At 46.0% G+C, this 20,808-nt stretch overlaps 1 protein-coding gene across 2 annotated transcripts in view; it reads right to left on the bottom strand.

Annotated features, from left to right (window-relative positions):
- SPON2 (spondin 2) overlaps positions 1-20,808 on the bottom strand; it is a 253,273-nt gene that overhangs the window by 134,716 nt on the left and 97,749 nt on the right. For both annotated transcript variants that reach the window (XM_069632167.1, XM_069632168.1), the window contains exon 4: positions 19,271-19,462. In XM_069632167.1, coding sequence (XP_069488268.1) covers positions 19,271-19,462 — 192 coding nt within the window. The remainder of the gene's footprint in view (positions 1-19,270; positions 19,463-20,808) is intronic.

Genomic DNA, 20,808 nt, shown 5'->3' with positions numbered 1-20,808 from the left:
CGGTAGACTCATATGACTGTGGTCGTACCGACCTCCACACGACAACAATTCCCACGGACCCTGGCATGACCCCAGTGTTTGTGAAGCAATATCGCTTGCCTCTCGCATCCATGGAGTCCCTTACTGAAATAATTAAGAACCTTGAGTCCCGGGGAATAATCCGTCCAGTCCACAGCACTTTCAATAATCCGGTGTTGGGAATATTGAAGCCAAACGGCCAGTGGAGACTGTGCCGACCTTAGGGAGCTCAACAAACGGGTCCATACTTCCCGATGGCCTCTGCCCTACATTGACCAAGGGCTGGCCCAGATTCAAGGGTCACAAGTATTCACTGCAATAGACCTGACCAATGGATACTGGACCGTGCCTGTCAGTAGGGAGGACCAATACAAACTGGCTTTTACCTTTGGGGGCCAGCAGTGTACCTGGACCCGGACTCCCTTCGGATACCTCAACTCCGGCAATTAATTCAACATTTTCCTACATAAGGCCATCCCCGACCTGGGTGCGTTCTGACCGTTATGTTCTGACACAGTTGAGGGCCGCTGGAGCAAAACTTTCCTTCCAGAAAGCACAGTGGTGTAGAACCCGTGTTAATTTCTTGGGGCATGAGATTACTCCTCAGGGTCTCTGTCCCCAAGAAAAAAAAGTGGAAGCACTTCAGAAGCTGAAAGACCCCACAACTCTGCGGGAACTAAGGAGCCTCCTTGGACTGACTAATTACAGCAGAAAGTTCATTGAAGGCTACGCAGAGATCACTAGACCCCTGATTCATGTCTTGAAGGGGGGGGTCAAGTGGGAATGGGGTCCAGAACAATCTGAGGCAGTAAGACAACTCATAAGAAGCCTCTCACAAGTGCCTTGCCTAGCTTATCCTGTCAGAAACAAGGAGTTCTTCCTGGAGACAGAGTTCTCTAATACGTGCTTGACGGCAGTATTATACCAAAAGCATGACAAGGTCAATAAAGTAATCTCCTATGCGAGCAAAACTTTATCCTCTGTGGAGGAAAAATTCAACGATTGTGAGAAGGCACTCATGGCAACGGTGTGGGCATTGAAGAATTACCGCCCGTTCATCCAGGGGGAATACATCAAAGTAGAGACTCCACACCAGCCTCTGCAATATCTCCAAAGTGACAGGATCCGGACCGGAAATGTGAGTAATTCCCGAATTACTTCCTGGATTCTGTCAATGTAAGGCTTTCCTGTAGAGGTCAGATATGGCCAAAACAAGAAGAGTCCCCTTGCGCAAGGTCTGGCTGACTTGCATGATTGTGCCAGAGAAAACTGTCTCGAGGACAAAAGTCTAAAAACCAAGGACAACATGGAGGCATACCTTAATTCCCCACACAAAGTCTTTGAAGAAGACAAGTGTGAGGGAATGCTCACTGTCTATGTGGATGGATGCTCTTACCATGTTGACAACAATGGGGAGAAAGAACTGGTGGCCGGCGTAGGGAATGCATGGGTGAAGGAGTTTCCAGAACCCTCCGCTGGATACAAAATTGGTCCCCCAAGTAGTCAGGTGGCAGAATTGATGGCTGTGCATCAGGCCATACTCACTGCTGTCCAACATCAGATTATGTACGGAACGGGTTCGTGAAGCACCTGGTTAATTGGAAAACCAGAGGCATGTTATGTGCTAATAACAAACCCCTGAAACATGGGAAGTTAATCCAAAACATAGATGATCTGGTCACATCGAATGGGATGACCATCTACTGGAAAAAGATCAAGGGTCATTCCAAAGTAGAGGGACCAGACAAAACTGGAAATGACTTAGCTGATCAGCTGGCCAAAACCGGGGCCATCCAAGGGGATCTAATAGAAATAGAGTCCCTGTTGGGGGAAATCCAGGTCACTGCTATCACTAGGTCCCAGACCAATGCTCACAATGATCTTTAAACTGCACAATGGAGTAAGGAGATCCCTGATGCTGATTTGATTACAGCTCAGAAGGGGGATCCAAGAATTGGTAAGTTTTACCTGCACATTGAGGACCCTGAGAACTTTCCCCTGACAGATACCGATTACATTGGGAAAGAGGACCTAAGAGTGTTGATGAAATGTCCAAAAAGGTTTCCGAATCCAAGACGGTTTGTTGGTAAGGAAATCCCAAGCTGGCCATGATCAGTGGGTGGTCCCTACCTCATTCCAAAGCCTGATGTTAAGTCACGCCCATGATGCGGCCACCGCCGGTCATAGGGGGTTTCACACAACACTGGAAATCTTAAGAGAGGTTGCATACTGGCCACACATGGGGCAGGACCTCGACCAATACTTGAAGGGGTGTCTTGTGTGTGCACAATTTCAGCCATCATCCCTCACACACCGTGCGCCTCTCCAAAAGAGGGGGATGACACTGCCATGGTCAGATTTGCAAATCGACTTTGTAGGCCCTGTAATCCGCTCGCCTAGAGGAAACAAGTACATGTTGACCGTTACATGCTTGTTTACCAAGTGGGTGGAATGTTTCCCAGCCCCAAATTGCAAGGCAGAAACAGCAGCTGCCCTGATGATTAACCACATCTTTTCCTGTTTTGGTCTACCTCAAAGGATTGAGTCAGACAGGGGTAGCTACTTCACCAGTGAAGTAATGACAAAGATGTGGGAGATACTGGGGGTCAAAAGGAAGCTACATATTGCTTACAGGCCAGCTTCTTCTGGAGCAGTGGAGAGATACAACCGAACCATTGTGAGCATATTAAAAATGTTTGTGGCAGATTCTGGACCAAGTTGGGATATCCGATTACCTCTGGTCCTAATGGCCATCAGATCTACCCCTTCATCTGCAACCAAAATGTCACCATTTGAGTTGATGACTGGATGCAAGATGGTGCTTCCTCAACATTTGCTCTACAGGACCCAAGAGCAGACATTGATAAATGCCTCCACAACTCATGAGTATGTGGAGAATTTGAGGAAACACCTTGAACATGCTTTTGCCTATGCTCAGCGGAAAGATCAGCCGAGAGCATGAAGACCCACTATGATTTGAAAACTACCCGAAAGGAATATAAGGTGGGTGATCTGGTCTAGCTATACAATTTCCAAAGGAACCAGGCCAAACAGCGAACATTTGTTGCCTACATGGAAGGGACCCTTTGAAATTATAGACAAGATCTCCCCTGTACAAAATCCGCATCCCTAAAGGTAATTTGGTGGAAGGGGAAGATAAGTGGGTCCATATTAATCAGCTGAAGTGTTGCCATCCCAGGCACACTCTGCAGCAACTGGAGGAGTCCTCTGCAATACCAGAGGGGGCCGCTCCAGAGTAATTCAGTTCCAACCCTAAAATATCCCATGGGCCTCATTACACGGATGGCGGTAAGGATTTACTGGTACCGGTAAAATACCGGTACCGGTAAATCCTTACCGCCTTACTACGAGGTCCCTTTGCGGGTTGGGGGATTTAACGCCTGCTTTTTGCAGGCGTTAAAAACCAACCCGCAAAGGGACCCAGGGAGCTAATTACGGTACCGCAATTTGCGGTACTGTAATTAGCGCCTTCCCCATTCCCATTGAGCCCTATGGGGCAAAAATGGGAATGGGGAAGGGCAATGGTGGAAGGGGGAATTACCGCCCCGCCAACCTTGGAATGGGGCGGTAATTCCCCTTTCCGCCAAGGCGGTGCCGGTATTTTACCGGCATGAACCATGGCGCTAATAGCGCCATGGTTCTCCGCCATCCGTGTAATGAGGCCCATAGTCTCTAAAATATTATGACGCTTGTAAGCCACTGTCTCTGAATTATATCTTGTTTTTTAAAAAAGTGGAATGCTATGTCTATTAAAGTATAAAATGTATATGTCGCCCCACTATATCAATAGTGGGGGAGAAATGTCTATGAATAGGTATTGCTGCTTTCCTTTGTCATCCTAGGAGAAAGAAAACATGGAGACTGACCACGGAAGGCGACCTGGGGACCGGGAGCGAAGATCCGAGGGGCCAGGGGTACCGCCCAATCCTCCCATCAGGACCAGCAAGTAGAACTGATTGATCGACAGGAGGGAGGAAAAGATGCTGAACTGTGCCATTTGCGGAATTGGAAGAAGATGATGCGGACATACCAGTGCGTGGGTCAAAACATTCTTCGCACTCGACTCCCCCTCGACTCAAATTCAAAGTGCAGTCAGGTGGGGGGGCTTTGTCAGGTGTATTGACCCAAGTTTGAGTCATTAAGCTGCAACATTTGGTGCTGTGGGCTTAGAAAATCCAAGATGGCCAAAAAGCCCACACGTGCGCCAGAATCCAGGAGAACCGCGCAGTTTGTGTGCACACCAAAATGGTCGCCTAACCTTCCACCCACCAGTGCGAGCGTGATGGGCGAGGGGTGCCATGAGTGGAATGTGTGCCAAAGGAAAAACAGCAGTGCCCGTTAGCTTAAAAAGCCCTTTGAAATCGCCTTGGTTTCTCAGAATGCAAGCTAAAAATGCCTATGTCAAACATTGCAGGATATTCAAAAATCTCACTGAACACCAGCAGATGTTTGTCAGAATGAAGTTTTGTGTGCATACAAAATCTGGAAGGAAAAAGAGCCCAAATCCATGTTCATAACAAAACTGGCTGAGCTGTGGAGGTCAGCAGCTTAAGTTAAACTGAACTGAAAACCACTAAAATTGAAATGTTTAAATTAAATGAGGGACCTACTTTTGAGTGTCACATAGTTTGTAACTGTTGAAATGTCATAGTTGTGAACTTAGAATCAGCACTTTAGCTGCATGTATAAAAATTGTCAGTTTGATTTGAATGTAGAAAACTGGGAACAAAAAGTGACATTTAGCTGAAACCTGGCTTAATGAAACTGGATTCTACCTGACAACTACCCCCGACAGGAGTTGAAACTGGATCAACAGCTGTGTTCCCAGGCCTGGCTGCATTCTGCTGCCCCACAAAAAGGAGGTCACATGGCCCTGTTGATTGAAAGGGGAGTGGCAGCTGGGGACTGCAGGAAACTGAACAATGGGCCTTCTTTGGCTCAGGCAAATGTTATATTGGGGGGCCGTAAAGTGGCTTCCTCTTGGGAGAACTGGAAGGGGCAGTGCCTCTGCTAGCAGCTGAGCTTGGGGGAAGTGGATAAACCAGTTATTCCACCCTGTGATGTGGGAAGCCACACCCCTTTTTGACCAGAGCATAATTTTAAAAAGATAGATAACTCATAGTGCGGACTGGTCAAAATTATATAATTAATATCATTGTTCTTGTGATTTTTCTGTGCACGTTTTAAGAGGCGTTAGGACCCTGTGGTGTATTCTGGGGGGGTTGCTAGCGGAAAATAAGGTCTCACTCCAAATGTATGCATGTTAAAAATCTGACACTTTATCATCTGAAACCCATCTCCCTGGTGCACATTTGTGTAAAATCTGGAAAGGTTTAGAGGTCGTTATCTGGATGAAAAGGGGAGAATTCTGTCATCAGTGGACACAACATCGTACAAAGACAGGGATCGGTTGGTTTGGTGCTACAGAAAATATGTAAACTGGACCTATAATATGAGAAAAATGGTACATAGATAAATATGTATTTGGATCAGAAATAGATTTGTGTGCAATTTGACAAGGGGAGGTTCCTGTGACCATAAAACCTACAGCATCACTCTGACACTCCATTCCTTCCCCCCAATCAAGGGAGAGAGGAAAGCTTGGCCAATGATAAGTGAGAGGGGCAGGTTTAGTTATGACCAACGCACACACCCACTTTCCAAAACACATAAAAAGAGACTGCTGGGACAGGTAGAGACATTCAATTCCATTTTCTACGGGACGCTCTGCCGGGAGACTCCAGACTTCACATCCATCAATCTTCAAAGACCAGAAATTTACTTCAGAACTTAAAGCAAGGGCCTAAACCCACAAACTAAGAACTCTTCTCAGCAGGCCTCAGCATCCTTAAAATCATTTGCAAACTATTCCACAGCCGGGCGAGCTGTCTGAATTCTTTTGTCAAGAACTTTCGCCAGTACCCAGAAAGCAGTGTTACATCCAGAATCCACTTGATCCGGACCGGAAAGCAGAGCAGACCAGCCCCAGACCTCTGTGAGCAGAACCAGAGATCCGGATCGCTGTGAGCAGAACCGGTGCCCGATTGACCCGCCGAGCAGAGAGAACCGCCGCCGGACGTGTTGACCAGATCCGTGACGAGGCCTAGTTCAAATTTATATTGTGAGTACCTAGCAGAACTGTGCAGAACCAATCTCTTAGTTAAAATAATCTAATTCAAGCTATTTGAACCAAAGTAGAACTGCCTCCTAGAAATCGTGTCATCTGTCATTTTTAAAGTTGCACAACTGTCACCTGTCAATTCTGCAGCTGCAAGCTGTCACCTGTCATTTTGAGTTTTACTTTAAATCCGAAAATCTACCTTTATTAAATCATCCGTATCTCCGGAACCGTTTGTGCTAGGAACGAGAGTTAACTTTCATCTGAAAGCTTAGAATCTAGGCTTTCCAACGAACCTAGAAGACTTCCTACTCCCTATACTTTTTCCGTAATCGCGAGACACGCACTCGCGAAATTTACAGCGATTTGGCCCGATTTCTTCATCTGTAGAAATCAGCAGCTTTTTGCTTCTCTTTGCTAAAATTCGTTTGCAATCTGCTAATCATTCATAGAGTATTGTTAAAGTGAGCCTGAACTAATATAAAGTAGCCATCACCTACCCTGAACCTCTAGAGGGAATTAAAAGCAATTTTAGCACCTTTTCACTTCCTTGCAAACCACATTAAAGTAATTCGCCTGTGTTTAAAACTCATCCCTGTTTTCTCTAAGCTTGCTGGGGGAACTGGAACCGTGTATTGCATTATAAAGTGTGATTTGTTGGGATTCTTGAAGACTGTGTGCTCTCCTTCCATTTCTTGTATTGCATGGGGCGGAGTGACTTGTCAAAAGAAAAAGTGATCATATTACCTTTTGCTAAAATCATAACAAGTTATTTCTGTACTGCATTTTATTCCACCTTGCGTTTCCTTGAACCATATAAAGCATTCTTTCCCACCTTATTCTTCTGTTCCTATTCATAAGTTACCTCTTGCTGACTACTGCTCATATTCACAAGTGTAATATCCATTATCAATGTATTTATAGAAGTGTGATATATATATATTGTTTAAATTTTCAAATAAACCTTTTAATTTGCAAAACAAACCTACTTCTTGGCTCAGTGGGGTCAGGGGGGATTCTAAGAGGGGGGTGTTATACAAGGGTTGTCATCCAGAGTACTGAACTGGATATAAAAATACATCAATAAGGGTTTTCCTCAACATCCCAGACTAGGCATTGACTTAGCTGTAGTGTTGATTGAATATCGCTTACATTATTGACTTAATTGGAGCTGTAAACCTGTCTAATAAAAATGCCTTAACCAAGTCTGCCTCCAGCCACTCAATTTATAAGCACTATGTGTGTGCTTCTCTGAAGTTCTGTTATAAACAAATATTGGCAAACTCAACAGTTTTTGCTTGTGTACTTGACAGGTACTACTAATATAGGCCTTGGTTCTCGCCCCATTTTGCAGCCGCTAACATTTCTGGCCAGTAAGTGCCAATACGGAAGTGCCTAGCAAATGCCTTTCCAATGCCTACACAAAAGCCCAAATTGTTGCCATTGCCAATTCTTTTTTTTTTACATGGCACACTACAAATATCTTTTTTTCCCTCTTTCCATTAGTAGGGATGCAATGAAGCCAAATAGGCGTCCATGAAATACATAATTCACTTAGATTAAAAGAGAGTTTTCTCTTTGTCATAAGGTTCTGTGATCCTGCACACAGGCCAGAGATATGTTTAAACTTCCCAATGGACTACACAGCTTGACCTTAAAAAGTTCTCCATCTTTCATCATTTAAATGTATTCACCCAAGTGATTGCTGCGACCCAACCACTTGTGGCTGATATGAACACCCTTGGCTTTGTAAAGTATTGGAGCATTCTGGGATGTCATACTTTCACAGATGTTTTATCAGAGAGATTATTGCAACCAATATTGAAAACCTGAACAAGATACCAAGTGATTTAGCTCAGTTATATTGTCACCCATCAGGCATAAACCTATCCATACTATTTATAGAATGGCTTTTCGTTTTACACCAGGGTAGGATTTTCATGTAGGCGCACAACGGAGGGGTTCCTATGAAACCCGCCTCCATTTAGCACCATTTGCAAGTATCATTTACATTTTTCACACAAAACGGAGCAATAAACCAACGAGTGAAGGCGGTGTGGCCTGGTTTTGCTCCTCACTTTTAGACTATGCTAGTACATGTTTGAAGTAGCATGCAGGAGACCCAGCAGCAACACACCTGCCTCAAATTACACTTATTATAAAATGGCCGTCACTAGAAATGTCATATCTTATGCTTAGTTCATTGTTCAATAAAATATCCATAATATCGTAAAATATACACACCATAGCAAATTAATGTCAGAGTTATGCTACATTTACAATATCATTTTAGACACATAATTAATGGACATGTTTCCTCTAGCCATGTCTCCTACAGGTTGTCCGTCTGATCTCTATACATCAACTGTGCAGCAGAGCTAGACTTGATGCAGTAGAATACAGTGGTTCTTCTAGCAGCGTCTTATTCGTCTGACATACACTTATTTTAAGTTTGTGACCACAGCATCTTCAAATTTGAAAACAATAAATTGCAATGTTTTTTCTCACTTGACCAACCTAGCTGGAATTCTAATATGTATAATCCTGAAAAAAGTGATATGCGGATTTCTCAAGCAGACAGGGCGCTGTACAATCTAGCAGTGTTTCGCCTCACACATGGGCACATGATAGATTCTATCAAGGTGCTGCCTTCTGATCCCATATCTTTGGCTTCTCTTGCCGCAATGACCCATTTTTACTTCCCTTTTTGGGTGCCAATGATCAGTGGTGCCCGTACATCTATGGAGAAAATGTACTGCTGTTGTTATTGCCTCCCTTGGAAACTGTAGAAGTCCTGCCACTGGTGAGTATCACCTGGGCACAGCTGATGTAGTACAAACACATGTAAGACCACTTATATGGCAAGGAAATATTAAGATTTGCCTTGGTTGGCAAATAATAGGAGAGGCCTAGAGAGTCCAATGGAAGAACTTCAATGCTATTCAGTAAATGTGCTGAATATGAGTACTCAGGCAATGGTCACGCAGGATAGGATTACTGAGAGAAACTGGGTGAATTAAACACTGAAAGTTTTGCAGTGATTCTGATTTGTGTTAGCAGTGCATACGCCTCTTAACAAGATGTTTTTGGGAGAGTTTGCAAGGTTTTTCAGTGTTATAGTTGAGACAATCACTGCAACACTGATAACTCGCGTGCCACTAACCTAGTCATCCACTGTATGCTGGATCCTATTCATAACTTTGCACATCAATCTTAGAGGTCTCCCCAGTTTACTTTCTGAGGTAGGCGGGCGACAGGCTGGAATTTGGATGGCTTGCTTGAACAAGGCATATGTGAGTGGGGGAGGGGCATTCCTCCAGTTCACCAATAGCCTTGCAGCCCGATGTACAGTGCTACTTGAGACTGCCCCTGCCTGAGCGCTTTGCCCCTAGCTGCAGCAAACCTGTCTCTGTGTCTATTCATGGGCCTGCATTTCAGCGATGAAGTCTGTCCCATAAAGTGTCATCGAAGTACCTCGCAAGGGATTAAAGACAGCATTTCTGTCTTCAGAGGCAATGTCAAAATAAAGCCCAACCTGGATAGAATGTTGGATTGACTGCCTAACTTAATTCACATACTCTGGATCCTGAGAGTCTTTTCTAAAAAGGTCGCATGTACGCTCAGCAAATAAGCAAATCGAAACCAGGGGAAGAGGAAGAGAAGTATGTATAGTCTTTTGGGTGTACTTACCTCCAGGGTTGTTGGCTTGATTGCTGAAGTTTGATATGCCAGAAACTTTCAGGACAAGTCTAGTTGGAAATCTACCTGCATATAATCACCTCTGACTGAAAACGCTGCTAGATTCTGCTGTATAGGTTCATCTGGGAAGGAGCTCAGGCCTGAAGACAATGAGCTCCTATAAAGTCACATGCTAGACCCACTGAACCTTTCTCCAGGCTTGGAAAAAAGAGGTTTGGATGAAATACTCCTAATGTAAGTCTTCTCTTTCTACTACATTATGTGTCTTCATTGCTTGGTGGAGTAACTTGTGCAGCTGGAAACCAAATAACATGTAGTCTGAGTGAGGGGGAGAAGTACACAAAATATATTTTAGAACATTTTATTGTTGTTCTTATTTGGCAATTATATAGCGCTCTATATGTCACTGGTATGATCTCAAAGTGCTTGTGGGTTGAACGCCCTCGGGGTCCGCAGTCATTGTCAGTTTAGAGAGCTTGGGTGCACTCAGTATGCGCCCTGCCAGGGTGATTAGCGTGGTGAAGGCAGCATCCTAACATTATGTGTGGCGTTAGTCAGTGTAACGCTCACCTGGCTCCCACGGAGGCGCGGGCGTGGCTGGGACTGCTGTGACCTCTTCTGCAGAGATGCGTAAGACCCGGAAGATGGACTGGACTGGATTCCCCAACCTGGCTTTTCTGGCTCGGAGGAATATCCCACTGTGTGTGAAAAGGAAGGGTTAATAGTCTGCGGGTGATGTTCCGACCTCCCACTTCCCTTCTCTCCCTCCGTGAAACCCTTTTGGGATTCCCTGCGAAGACTCACCTTAGGGACCAAAATGACGAGCTCTCCATCCTGCTTCTGATGCAGGGGCGCGTTGTGATTCCAGTTACTTCACTGGATTGATGAGTTTAAACTAGTTTGTCTATTCCCGTCGTACCGCAAATGTTTATAGCAAGTTTGGGTTTATATTCACTCATCTGTTCTTTTCTTTCGCAGGTACTGGAGAAGATTCCGGGCTGCAGGCGATTTGGATGAAGCCAAATTCTGGTAAGAATTCCGATGAGAGATTCCTTTGCAGTTTTAAGTATCTCCTTTAATGTCCAATGTCTTTTTCCCCATAGGGGCCGGGGTACGGCAATGCCGGAGGTAAGGCGCTGACCCGAAAAGAGCTGCTGTGTCTCTCGTGCAAATGGGTAAGTCTTGAGTGAGCGTATTGCTAATGTTCTCACATGCTCTCACTAATACAATGTCTGTTTCTTTTCCCCTTAGGGGCCGGGGTGCTGAGATGCCGAAGGTATGGCACAAACCCGAAGGCGGAGAGGGAATTGAACCACAGGTAAGTTCTACTTAGATTCGTGTTTCCCTTCTCACCTCTCTTTCTCCTTCTTTCCAATAGGTGCTGGATGGTGGTGGAAGCTCCGGATGGACGTCGCAGGACTCGAAAACGCCATGTGCAGGTGAGTGAAATGCAGCGTGCTGCGCGCGACGCGATGCGCGCTTAAAATGTTTGCCTTGTTTGCAGGATCGTCGGCGTGCAGAAACCGGAGTGCAGATGTATCAGGTAAGGTTCTTGTTTTCACCTGTTCTCTTCCCTTTTCTTCTTTAGGTGTTTCCAGGATGCTGGCAGGCGTGATGGAGGACCAAGGCAGGAGCAGGCACGGTGAGCGTCCAGCTGCTAAGTGCAGAACAACGCGAAGCGTGGTCTGCTGCTTGGGTGTGGCTTAAATAGCCTTTCAAGTAGTTCCAGGTATGTATTCTTCCCCCAGAAATATGTATTCCTCCACCGCTCACACCCTAGAGATCAAGTAGTCCCTAGAAAAATAGTTCCTTCCAGTCTTGGAAGTTGCAGCATGGTCTGCACAGGTAAGTTTACACCAAGCACTACTCCCAACCTACTTCTGTATGAGCCTGGCGCCGATGGCGCCAGGACTGATGTCCCCTATGAGCCTGACGCCAACGGCGCCAGGACTGAGTCCAAAGGGCCCCCATCTGGGGCTGCTGGGACTTCCCTTGAATGCATGGTGTCTGTCTCTGAGGGTGCCAGGCCTGGTTTGGCTCCTTGGAGGCAGGCATCATGACAGTACCTCCCCCAAGGCCCCTCCCAAGGGTGTCCAACCTGGAGGCTTCGGTTTATTTGGGAACTTCCGGTGAAAATTCCGTATTAGTCGAGGTGCATGTACATTCTCACTTGGTTCCCAAGATCTTTCCTGAGGTCCATATCCTTTCCAACCAATCAGATAAAAGAGTTTTGACTTGGACATCTTAGAATCCAATATGTCCTTAACTTCGAATTCCAATTCCCCATCTATTGGAATTGGCTCTGGTGGTTTGCATAACCTGGTTCCGGGTGGTACTGGTTTCAACAGTGATACGTGAAAAACGGGATGGATTCGCATATTAGGTGGCAGATCGAGTTTGAAGGCTACCGGGTTAATGATAGCTTTGATTGGATAAGGCCCTATATATCTTGGGTTAAAAGTTTGCGGACCTTTAAGCAGTAAATGTCTAGTTGCAAGCCACACTTGGTCTCCTACTTTGTAAGGAGGTACTTTACTTCAATGTAAATCAGCATTTTCCTTGTACCTTTCTTTGGCTTGTTGTAAATGAGTCTTTGCTTCCTTGAAGGCTTGGGTTATTGTGGCATGTAAATGATCCACGGCGGGCATTTCAAGGCTTTGAGGGGATTCAAGGTCCAAAGTCCTGGGATGATGGCCGAATAGGGTATAGAAAGGAGTCTGACCCATTCCAGAATGCACAGAATTGTTGTACGCGTACTCGGCATTCCAAAGAATGTCCTTCCAATTACCCTCAGATTGAGGTAACATACACCGCAGATACTGTTCCAGGGTCTGGTTTGTTCTTTCGGTTTGACCATCGGTTTGAGGATGGTGGCTGGTGGATAATCGCACATCAACTTGGGCCATTTGGCAACACCTTTTCCAGAAATGAGAAATAAATTGACTTCCCCGATCAGAAATCAATATGGATGGGAAGCCATGTAAACGAACAACATTTTCAAGAAATTCCTTTGCTAAGGTGGGGGCTGAAGGCAACCCCTTTAATGGGATAAAATGAGCCATCTTGGAGAAGAGGTCTACAATCACCAGGATAGTATTATACCCATGACTAGGAGGCAGGTCAGTTATAAAGTCCATCGATAAGGTGTGCCACGGTGCCGGAGGGATGTCCAGGGGCCGTAAAGGACCGGCTGGTTTTTGCTTCTGGCTTTTATCCTGGGCGCACACTCCACAGGTCATCACAAATGATTTAATATCCTTTCGCCAGGATGGCCACCAGAAATGCCGTTTGATCTTTTCCTCTGTTTTAGCGATGCCCGGGTGTCCTTCCATTAGTGTATCATGATAATGTGCTATAACGAGTTCTTGCAATTCCTTGTGAGGCAGAAATAACCGCCCTTGGAAATAGGGTAAATCATTATTAATTGAATAGTTTGAGCCTTTCTGGCTCCATTCTTGTAAAGCTGTAGCGTGGAAAAGCAATTTAACTCTACCTTGAACATCCTCAATAGTTTGAGAAGAGATTACACTCAAAATCCTCTGTTCGGGAATAATCGGAACTGGCTCTAGACTAGAGGCAATGTCACCCATTCCAATTCGAGATAGAGCGTCTGCCTTGCCATTCTTGCAAACCGGCCGATATGTGATTATAAAGTCAAATTCTGCAAAGAACAGAGCCCAACGGAGTTGACGAGAAGATTGAGCTTTGGCCGTTTTCAAGTATTGCAAGTTCCTGTGATCTGTAATCACTTTAACGGTGTGTCTTGCGCCGAGCAGATAGTGACGCCAAGCTTTGAAAGCTGACTTAATAGCCAACAGTTCCTTGTCTGTGATTCCGTAGTTCACTTCAGGAGCCGAGAATTTCCTGGACCAAAAGGCTACGGGATGTAGTTGATTTGAAACTGGATCCCTTTGAGAAAGGACAGCCCCCATGGCTAAACTAGAAGCGTCGGTTTCCACAACGTAAGGGAGGTCCGGACGAGGATGTTTTAACACAGGTGCAGAGGTGAATTTGGTTTTTAGTTCCTGAAAGGCTTGTTCTGCCTCCTTAGACCACTCGAAGCGTCTGTGTTTTCGTAGGAGCGCTGTGATGGGTTGAACCACTCGAAAAAATTCCGGGATAAACCTTCTGTAAAAATTGGCAAAACCTAGCATACTTTGAACTTCTTTCACAGAACTAGGAGACGGCCATTTGAGGATCGCATCCACTTTCCGTGAGTCCATTCAGACTCCTTTAGGTGTTAGGACGAATCCGAGAAACTCAACTTCCGTAACATTAAAAAAGGCATTTTTCAAGTTTTGCAAACAGTTTGTGCTGGCGCAGTTTCTCCAAGACAGTTCTAACATGTTTTCGGTGATCGGATTCCGAGGAGGAGTACACCAGGATGTCGTCAATATATACAATGACACAAACATCGATGAGTTCTCGAAAAATGTCATTCATAAAATATTGAAAGGCAGCAGGTGCGTTGCACAACCCGAAAGGCATTACCTGGTACTCAAAGAGTCCATATTTGGTGCGGAAGGCAGTTTTCCATTCGTCGCCTTCTCTGACGCGCATCAGGTGGTAAGCTCCCCTTAAATCTAACTTAGTATAGATACAAGCATCTTTTACCTGGTCAAGGAGCTCAGGGATCAAGGGCAGAGGATAATGATTCTTGACCGTTATCTGATTTAAGGCGCGGTAGTCAATGCAAGTTCTAAGGTCGCCTTCTTTTTTCGGTACGAAGAATAGAGCTGAGGAAGCAGGTGACTTTGACGGGCGAATAAAACCATTAGCAAGGTACTGATCCAAATACTGTCGCAAATGAAGGTTCTCCGGTTCAGTAAGGGCATAGATTCTACTACAAGGCGGTTGAGCATTGGGTACCAGGTCGATCTGACAATCATATGGCCGGTGAGGAGGTAAGGTGTTGGCCTGTTCCTTTTGGAAGACGTCTTGAAAGTCTTGATACTCAAAAGGTAATGGTACTGTTGTGGAGGTTACTGAGGCTAGACCCATCTGTGGATTTCCTGGATAACACTTTTGTGCACAATCAGGGAAGGTTATGCTCTTTGCTCGCCAGTCAATTCGAGGATTATGTGTTTCTAACCAAGGGATCCCTAAGATTACCTGAAATTGTGGAGCCTTGATTACGTCAAACACTATGGTTTCCCGATGGCCATCTTGGCCAACCAGTGTCATTTCCGTGGTAGAGTGTGTTACCGGCCCGGAGGCAATTTCGGTTCCATCAACCGTGGTAATGACATCCTTGGTGGTTTTTGGACGGAGAGGGAGACCAATCCTGGAAGCCAATTCAAGGTCAACATAATTTCCAATAGCCCCACTGTCGAGGTAGGCTTTTATTCCGTGCAACCGTTGAGGCTGTTTTGGATCTATGAGGACCATAGGCATGATGAAATGCGAGGTCAAAGAGTCTGTCTTCACGCTCGGCAAGCGGACCTCTACGCTTGTCGGGCTTGGTCGTTTCCCGAATCAGGTTCTGGAAGATTACTGTCTGTGGCTCCAACCACCTTCTTAGGTGGTTTTACCGGGCAATCCCGCAGGAAGTGTCCGAAAGCTCCACAGTAAAGACATAATTGTTTTTGTCTTCTTCTTTCTCGTTCTTTCTGAGTTAGTGGTCCTTTAACTCCCCCAATTTGCATTGGCTCTGAAGCATCGGTACCCTTGGGGCTTGTGTGGGTTTTGATCAGAACTCGGGTTTCAAATCTGGACCGATCCGCTTTTCTATTCTGGAGTCTATGATCAAGTTGGACCACTAAGTCAATGTATTCTGCGCAGAGTTGAGGCGGGTTCACTATTTGAGCAAGAACGTCTTTTAGTTCTCCACGCAGACCTCGGTGGAATAATGTAATTCTTTTATTCTCAGGCCACCCAGTCTCTACGACCAATCTGTTAAATGTGGCTATATAAGATAGGAGATCTTGGTTTCCTTGTCGCAAGGACAGAAGTTCGTTATCCAAGGCCTCACCCTGAGTGTGTCGAGCGAATAATCTTTCCATGCTTGCCTGGAAGCCTTGAAAGTCCTGAAGGATTGGGTCGTCTTGATTTACCAACGGAATCGACCAATCGGCAGCACTGCCACTGAGATAAGATAGCACAAAAGCCACCTTGGTTTGGTCATTAGGGAAGGCCCCAGGTCTGCATATGAAATGTAAACGACATTGATTCATGAAAACGGCGTATTTCTTGGGATCCCCAGTAAAACGCTCAGGGGGGCCAGAGGCATATTTCCTGGCAGGTTAATTTGCACCGGGTTGGTTGAAACCATTGGAGTGGAATTCATCCCAGAGCCGGGTAAAGGCGTTTGTCCTGCCTGACTCTGCAAAAGCTGTTTAGCCAAATCATCAGTTCATTCTTTGGATAAGATTAGTTCCCTTCTAAAGGCGTTAGTTTCCTGTCGGGCGGCATGCACTTCTGCCCGTAATTCCCCCAATAATTGGGCCAGTTGGTCTGTCTCGGAAGTCTCCATGGCGCCTAGGTGGGAAATTATGGGTAGGCTCTTTGCGTTCTGTAACGCTCACCTGGCTCCCACGGAGGCGCGGGCGTGGCTGGGACTGCTGTGACCTCTTCTGCAGAGATGCGTAAGACCCGGAAGATGGACTGGACTGGATTCCCCAACCTGGCTTTTCTGGCTCGGAGGAATATCCCACTGTGTGTGAAAAGGAAGAGTTAATAGTCTGCGGTTGATGTTCCGACCTCCCACTTCCCTTCTCTCCCTCCGTGAAACCCTTTTGGGATTCCCTGTGAAGACTCACCTTAGGGATCAAAATGACGAGCTCTCCATCCTGCTTCTGATGCAGGGGCGCGTTGTGATTCCAGTTACTTCACTGGATTGATGAGTTTAAACTAGTTTGTCCATTCCCGTCGTACCGCAAATGTTTATGGCAAGTTTGGGTTTATATTCACTCATCTGTTCTTTTCTTTCGCAGGTACTGGAGAAGATTCCGGGCTGCAGGCGATTTGGATGAAGCCAAATTCTGGTAAGAATTCCGATGAGAGATTCCTTTGCAGTTTTAAGTATCTCCTTTAATGTCCAATGTCTTTTTCCCCATAGGGGCCGGGGTACGGCAATGCCGGAGGTAAGGCGCCGACCCGAAAAGAGCTGCTGTGTCTCTCTTGCAAATGGGTAAGTCTTGAGTGAGCGTATTGCTAATGTTCTCACATGCTCTCACTAATACAATGTCTGTTTCTTTTCCCCTTAGGGGCCGGGGTGCTGAGATGCCGAAGGTATGGCACAAACCCGAAGGCGGAGAGGGAATTGAACCACAGGTAAGTTCTACTTAGATTCGTGTTTCCCTTCTCACCTCTCTTTCTCCTTCCTTCCAATAGGTGCTGGATGGCAGTGGAAGCTCCGGATGGACGTCGCAGGACTCGAAAACGCCACGTGCAGGTGAGTGAAATGCAGCGTGCTGCGCGCGACGCGATGCGCGTTTAAAATGTTTGCCTTCTTTGCAGGATCTTCGGCGTGCAGAATCCGGAGTGCAGATGTATCAGGTAAGGTTCTTGTTTTCACCTGTTCTCTTCCCTTTTCTTCTTTAGGTGTTTCCAGGATGCTGGCAGGCGTGATGGAGGACCAAGGCAGGAGCAGGCACGGTGAGCGTCCAGCTGCTAAGTGCAGAACAACGCGAAGCGTGGTCTGCTGCTTGGGTGTGGCTTAAATAGCCTTTCAAGTAGTTCTAGATATGTATTCTTCCCCCAGAAATATGTATTCCTCCACCGGTCACACCCTAGAGATCAAGTAGTCCCTAGAAAAATAGTTCCTTCCAGTCTTGGAAGTTGCAGCATGGTCTGCACAGGTAAGTTTACACCAAGCACTACTCCCAACCTACTTCTGTATGAGCCTGGCGCCGATGGCGCCAGGACTGATGTCCCCTATGAGCCTGACGCCAACGGCGCCAGGATTGAGTCCAAAGGGCCCCCATCTGGGGCTGCTGGGACTTCCCTTGAATGCATGGTGTCTGTCTCTGAGGGTGCCAGGCCTGGTTTGGCTCCTTGGAGGCAGGCATCATGACAGTCAGGTTGTTGGTCACTGAGACTACATTCTGGCGCCATTAGGCCTGTGTAGGAAAGTTATATGTGCAGCTAGAGCGATTTTCGTGGGGTATAGCTGCGTTCTAGCAGGTTGTTGAGATGATCATGTAGAAATGTTCGTAAGTGTACAGCTTGGCTGAAATTGATCGAGGGGTATAGCTGCATTCTATTGTTTGTTGGTGGTGGAAAGTGGAAAGTGAGCATGGCGGTCAGAGAGGCGATTGTCTGGGGTGAGTGGTGTACTATGGAGCTTACAGGTCTTGGTTACTTCTGGATCCGGATGAGCTGGAAGAGATCGTTCTCAGGATTTGTGGTAAAGGTATTCAGGGGTGGTTTCACATGGTGGCCTGTAGTTTATGATTTGTACGGTCAGAAGGTCATTATTCTCAGGGTTAGCATGTGCCTATATTTGTTGAACTCTGTATTCTATAAATAGCGGTGCTTTACCACAGGCATTAGTCGTGGTTATGGAAAAAGCCTGGTTTTTAGAGCTTTCTGGAAGGTCATGTTGTCTTGGGTGTGTCGAATTTGGGGAGGCAGTGAGTTCCACAGAGTTGGAGCCAGGGATGAGTAGGCTGACCTCCCAATCCTGGAGGAGTTGGAAGCTGGGTTGACTAGTAAGAGCGCAGTGCTTGACCTTTAGGGAAAAGAGGAAGGCTGCCCACTCTAATTAATTTGCATATTACATAAACAACTGAAGGGGGCTTGTTGGCATTGGAGAGAAAGCAACTGGCCATGTTTGTCCACTGTCTCACCTCTTCATAAAATGGCACTGAAAAGGTGTCTCAGATCATGGACATTCGAAACTCACGAGTGCACGCCCCATGTTGGCCATATTGTATTTCAGGTAATAGCACGTATACCACATGACATGTTATGCTCAGGCCTCCAATAGACTGTTCAAGTTGTCTATTCAGAAAGGCTTTATGGGAAATTGTAATTACTGTCTGGAGAATCACAGTGAAAAAGGAGCTTCAAGTACGCAATTTGAACTGTCTATTAATAATGGAATAATTGCATGTTTAAGTTGAGTACTGTACTACATCAATATTAGCTGGGTGATATGTGGGGAGGAGGGGCATGATGTATACCCTTGATGGGCACTGAATGGCGAACAATCATTAGAAAGACAAGCACCTGACATCAGCAAAGACTAATGAACAAAGTCATGTTTTCAAATGCGAATTATATTCGATTTTATGAAAAAATGGGACTCAAAGTCAATAATTTCTGGAATAAACAACCATTTTAGGTAAGTGTAATGACATCGGGAAATCCCTAGAAAATATCCCATTGACTGCCGGGATCATGCCGCCATCACATGAGGATGATGGACATGATAGCTCCCTTTTCTCAACTTTCCTTACTCCAATGACTTACCTGCTTAACAGTGCTCTGTGGAATTGTAGCATAATTTGGTGATGAGAAGGTGAACCCACTGTCCGTTCCGGCATCATATGGATATAGTTCTAATGACATTTGATCTTTCCAATGGTTGCCACTGCAAAGATTTACACTGTCAGTGCCGACAAACCAATCCGGGCTAGGAACAATCCGCACTATGAAGGAAACCTAGAGCAAAGAGAAGAACATAACAATTACTTAAAGATAAACTTCTGTCCTTTTTTCATTGTGCTCTTGTCTGTTCCAATGTCTAATCTGTTTTTATGACCCTGGTTCAAATTATGTCAGGTTTAAATCACGTCTATGATAAACTGTTGTTCCCATTTGATATTCTGGGCCTCATTACGACCCTGGCGGAAGACCATGCTGCTATTAGCACCATGGTCCATGCCGGTAAATTACCGACTCTGCCATGGAGAAAGGGGGAATTACCACCCCACTACAAGGTTGGCGGGGCGGTAATTCCCCCTTCCTCCATAGCCCTTCCCCATTCCCATTTTTGCCCAATAGGGCTCAATGGGAATGGGCAAGGCGCTAAGTACGGTGCCGCAAATTGCGGCACCGTAATTAGCACCAAGGTCCCTTTGCGGGTCCCTACTTTAACGGCTGGTCTGCACCAGCCGTTAAGGTCGGGTCCCGCAAAGGGACCTCGTAATTAGGCGCTAATAGGTTAACGGCACCGCAGCCTTTTACGGCGCCGTTAACCCATTAGCGCCTGGGTCGTAATGAGGCCCTATCGCAAACACTGAAATAACATATGTAAACATTGCAGCCTCAAGTGTCATGCCCAAGCTGCCTCACTCCTGTGCGAACTTACCAGGGAGATAAGCTGCACAATTTATGGCTACTGGGATGCATGTCCAGGAACAGGCTTCTTTTCTGGCTGCCATGCCTTCCCTTGTACAGACATCAGGTGCAGTAGGTTGTTTAGGTTGGTGGTTTGGGCATTGTGGCCATACAGGCTACAATTCCCTATACCCTTAGGGGAGTCACTCATGCACAGCAGATGTGCATGCCTTGCCACTATGGAAACTCAGAATTGTGCCTTTGCTGAGCTCCTGAATAAATAATTTGAACAATGTCCTGGCTCCAAAGCTGCTAGATAGCCTGTGCACTGGTCATATTGACCCCTGAATTTTTGGGTGCGACCTGTTGACTGGATGTCTTGCCTGCTGTCAATGGAGAAGACCCCCAGGTCTGCAATAAATAAGCAACGATGTCATCCCCGTGAGCGCAGAGTTAAGATGAATAAGGTGGGAGGGGGGTCTTGTTACTCTGATCCTATGATGCTGTATCATGTCATTCCATGCATAGCCCCGAAACTTTTGTTTTGTTTCCTTTAAATCTCAGCAGACTATGGTTGAGGGTATTCCCTCAACTGATGGCTTTGCCAAATCCTGCTCTACCATCTCACTAACAGGAATAAGCAGGGAAACCCCTGGCTCAGCACTTTAGTCGGCTGAGGTAAATGGGTGAAGGGCCACCTGGCGGACATCTTTGGTTTAGGCCGTTCA

The sequence above is a fragment of the Ambystoma mexicanum genome, chromosome 6q (genome assembly GCF_040938575.1).
Source record: "Ambystoma mexicanum isolate Mex_15411 chromosome 6q, UKY_AmexF1_1, whole genome shotgun sequence".
Classification (NCBI taxonomy): Eukaryota; Metazoa; Chordata; class Amphibia; order Caudata; family Ambystomatidae; genus Ambystoma; species Ambystoma mexicanum.
This window is presented reverse-complemented; position numbering and strand designations above follow the sequence as displayed.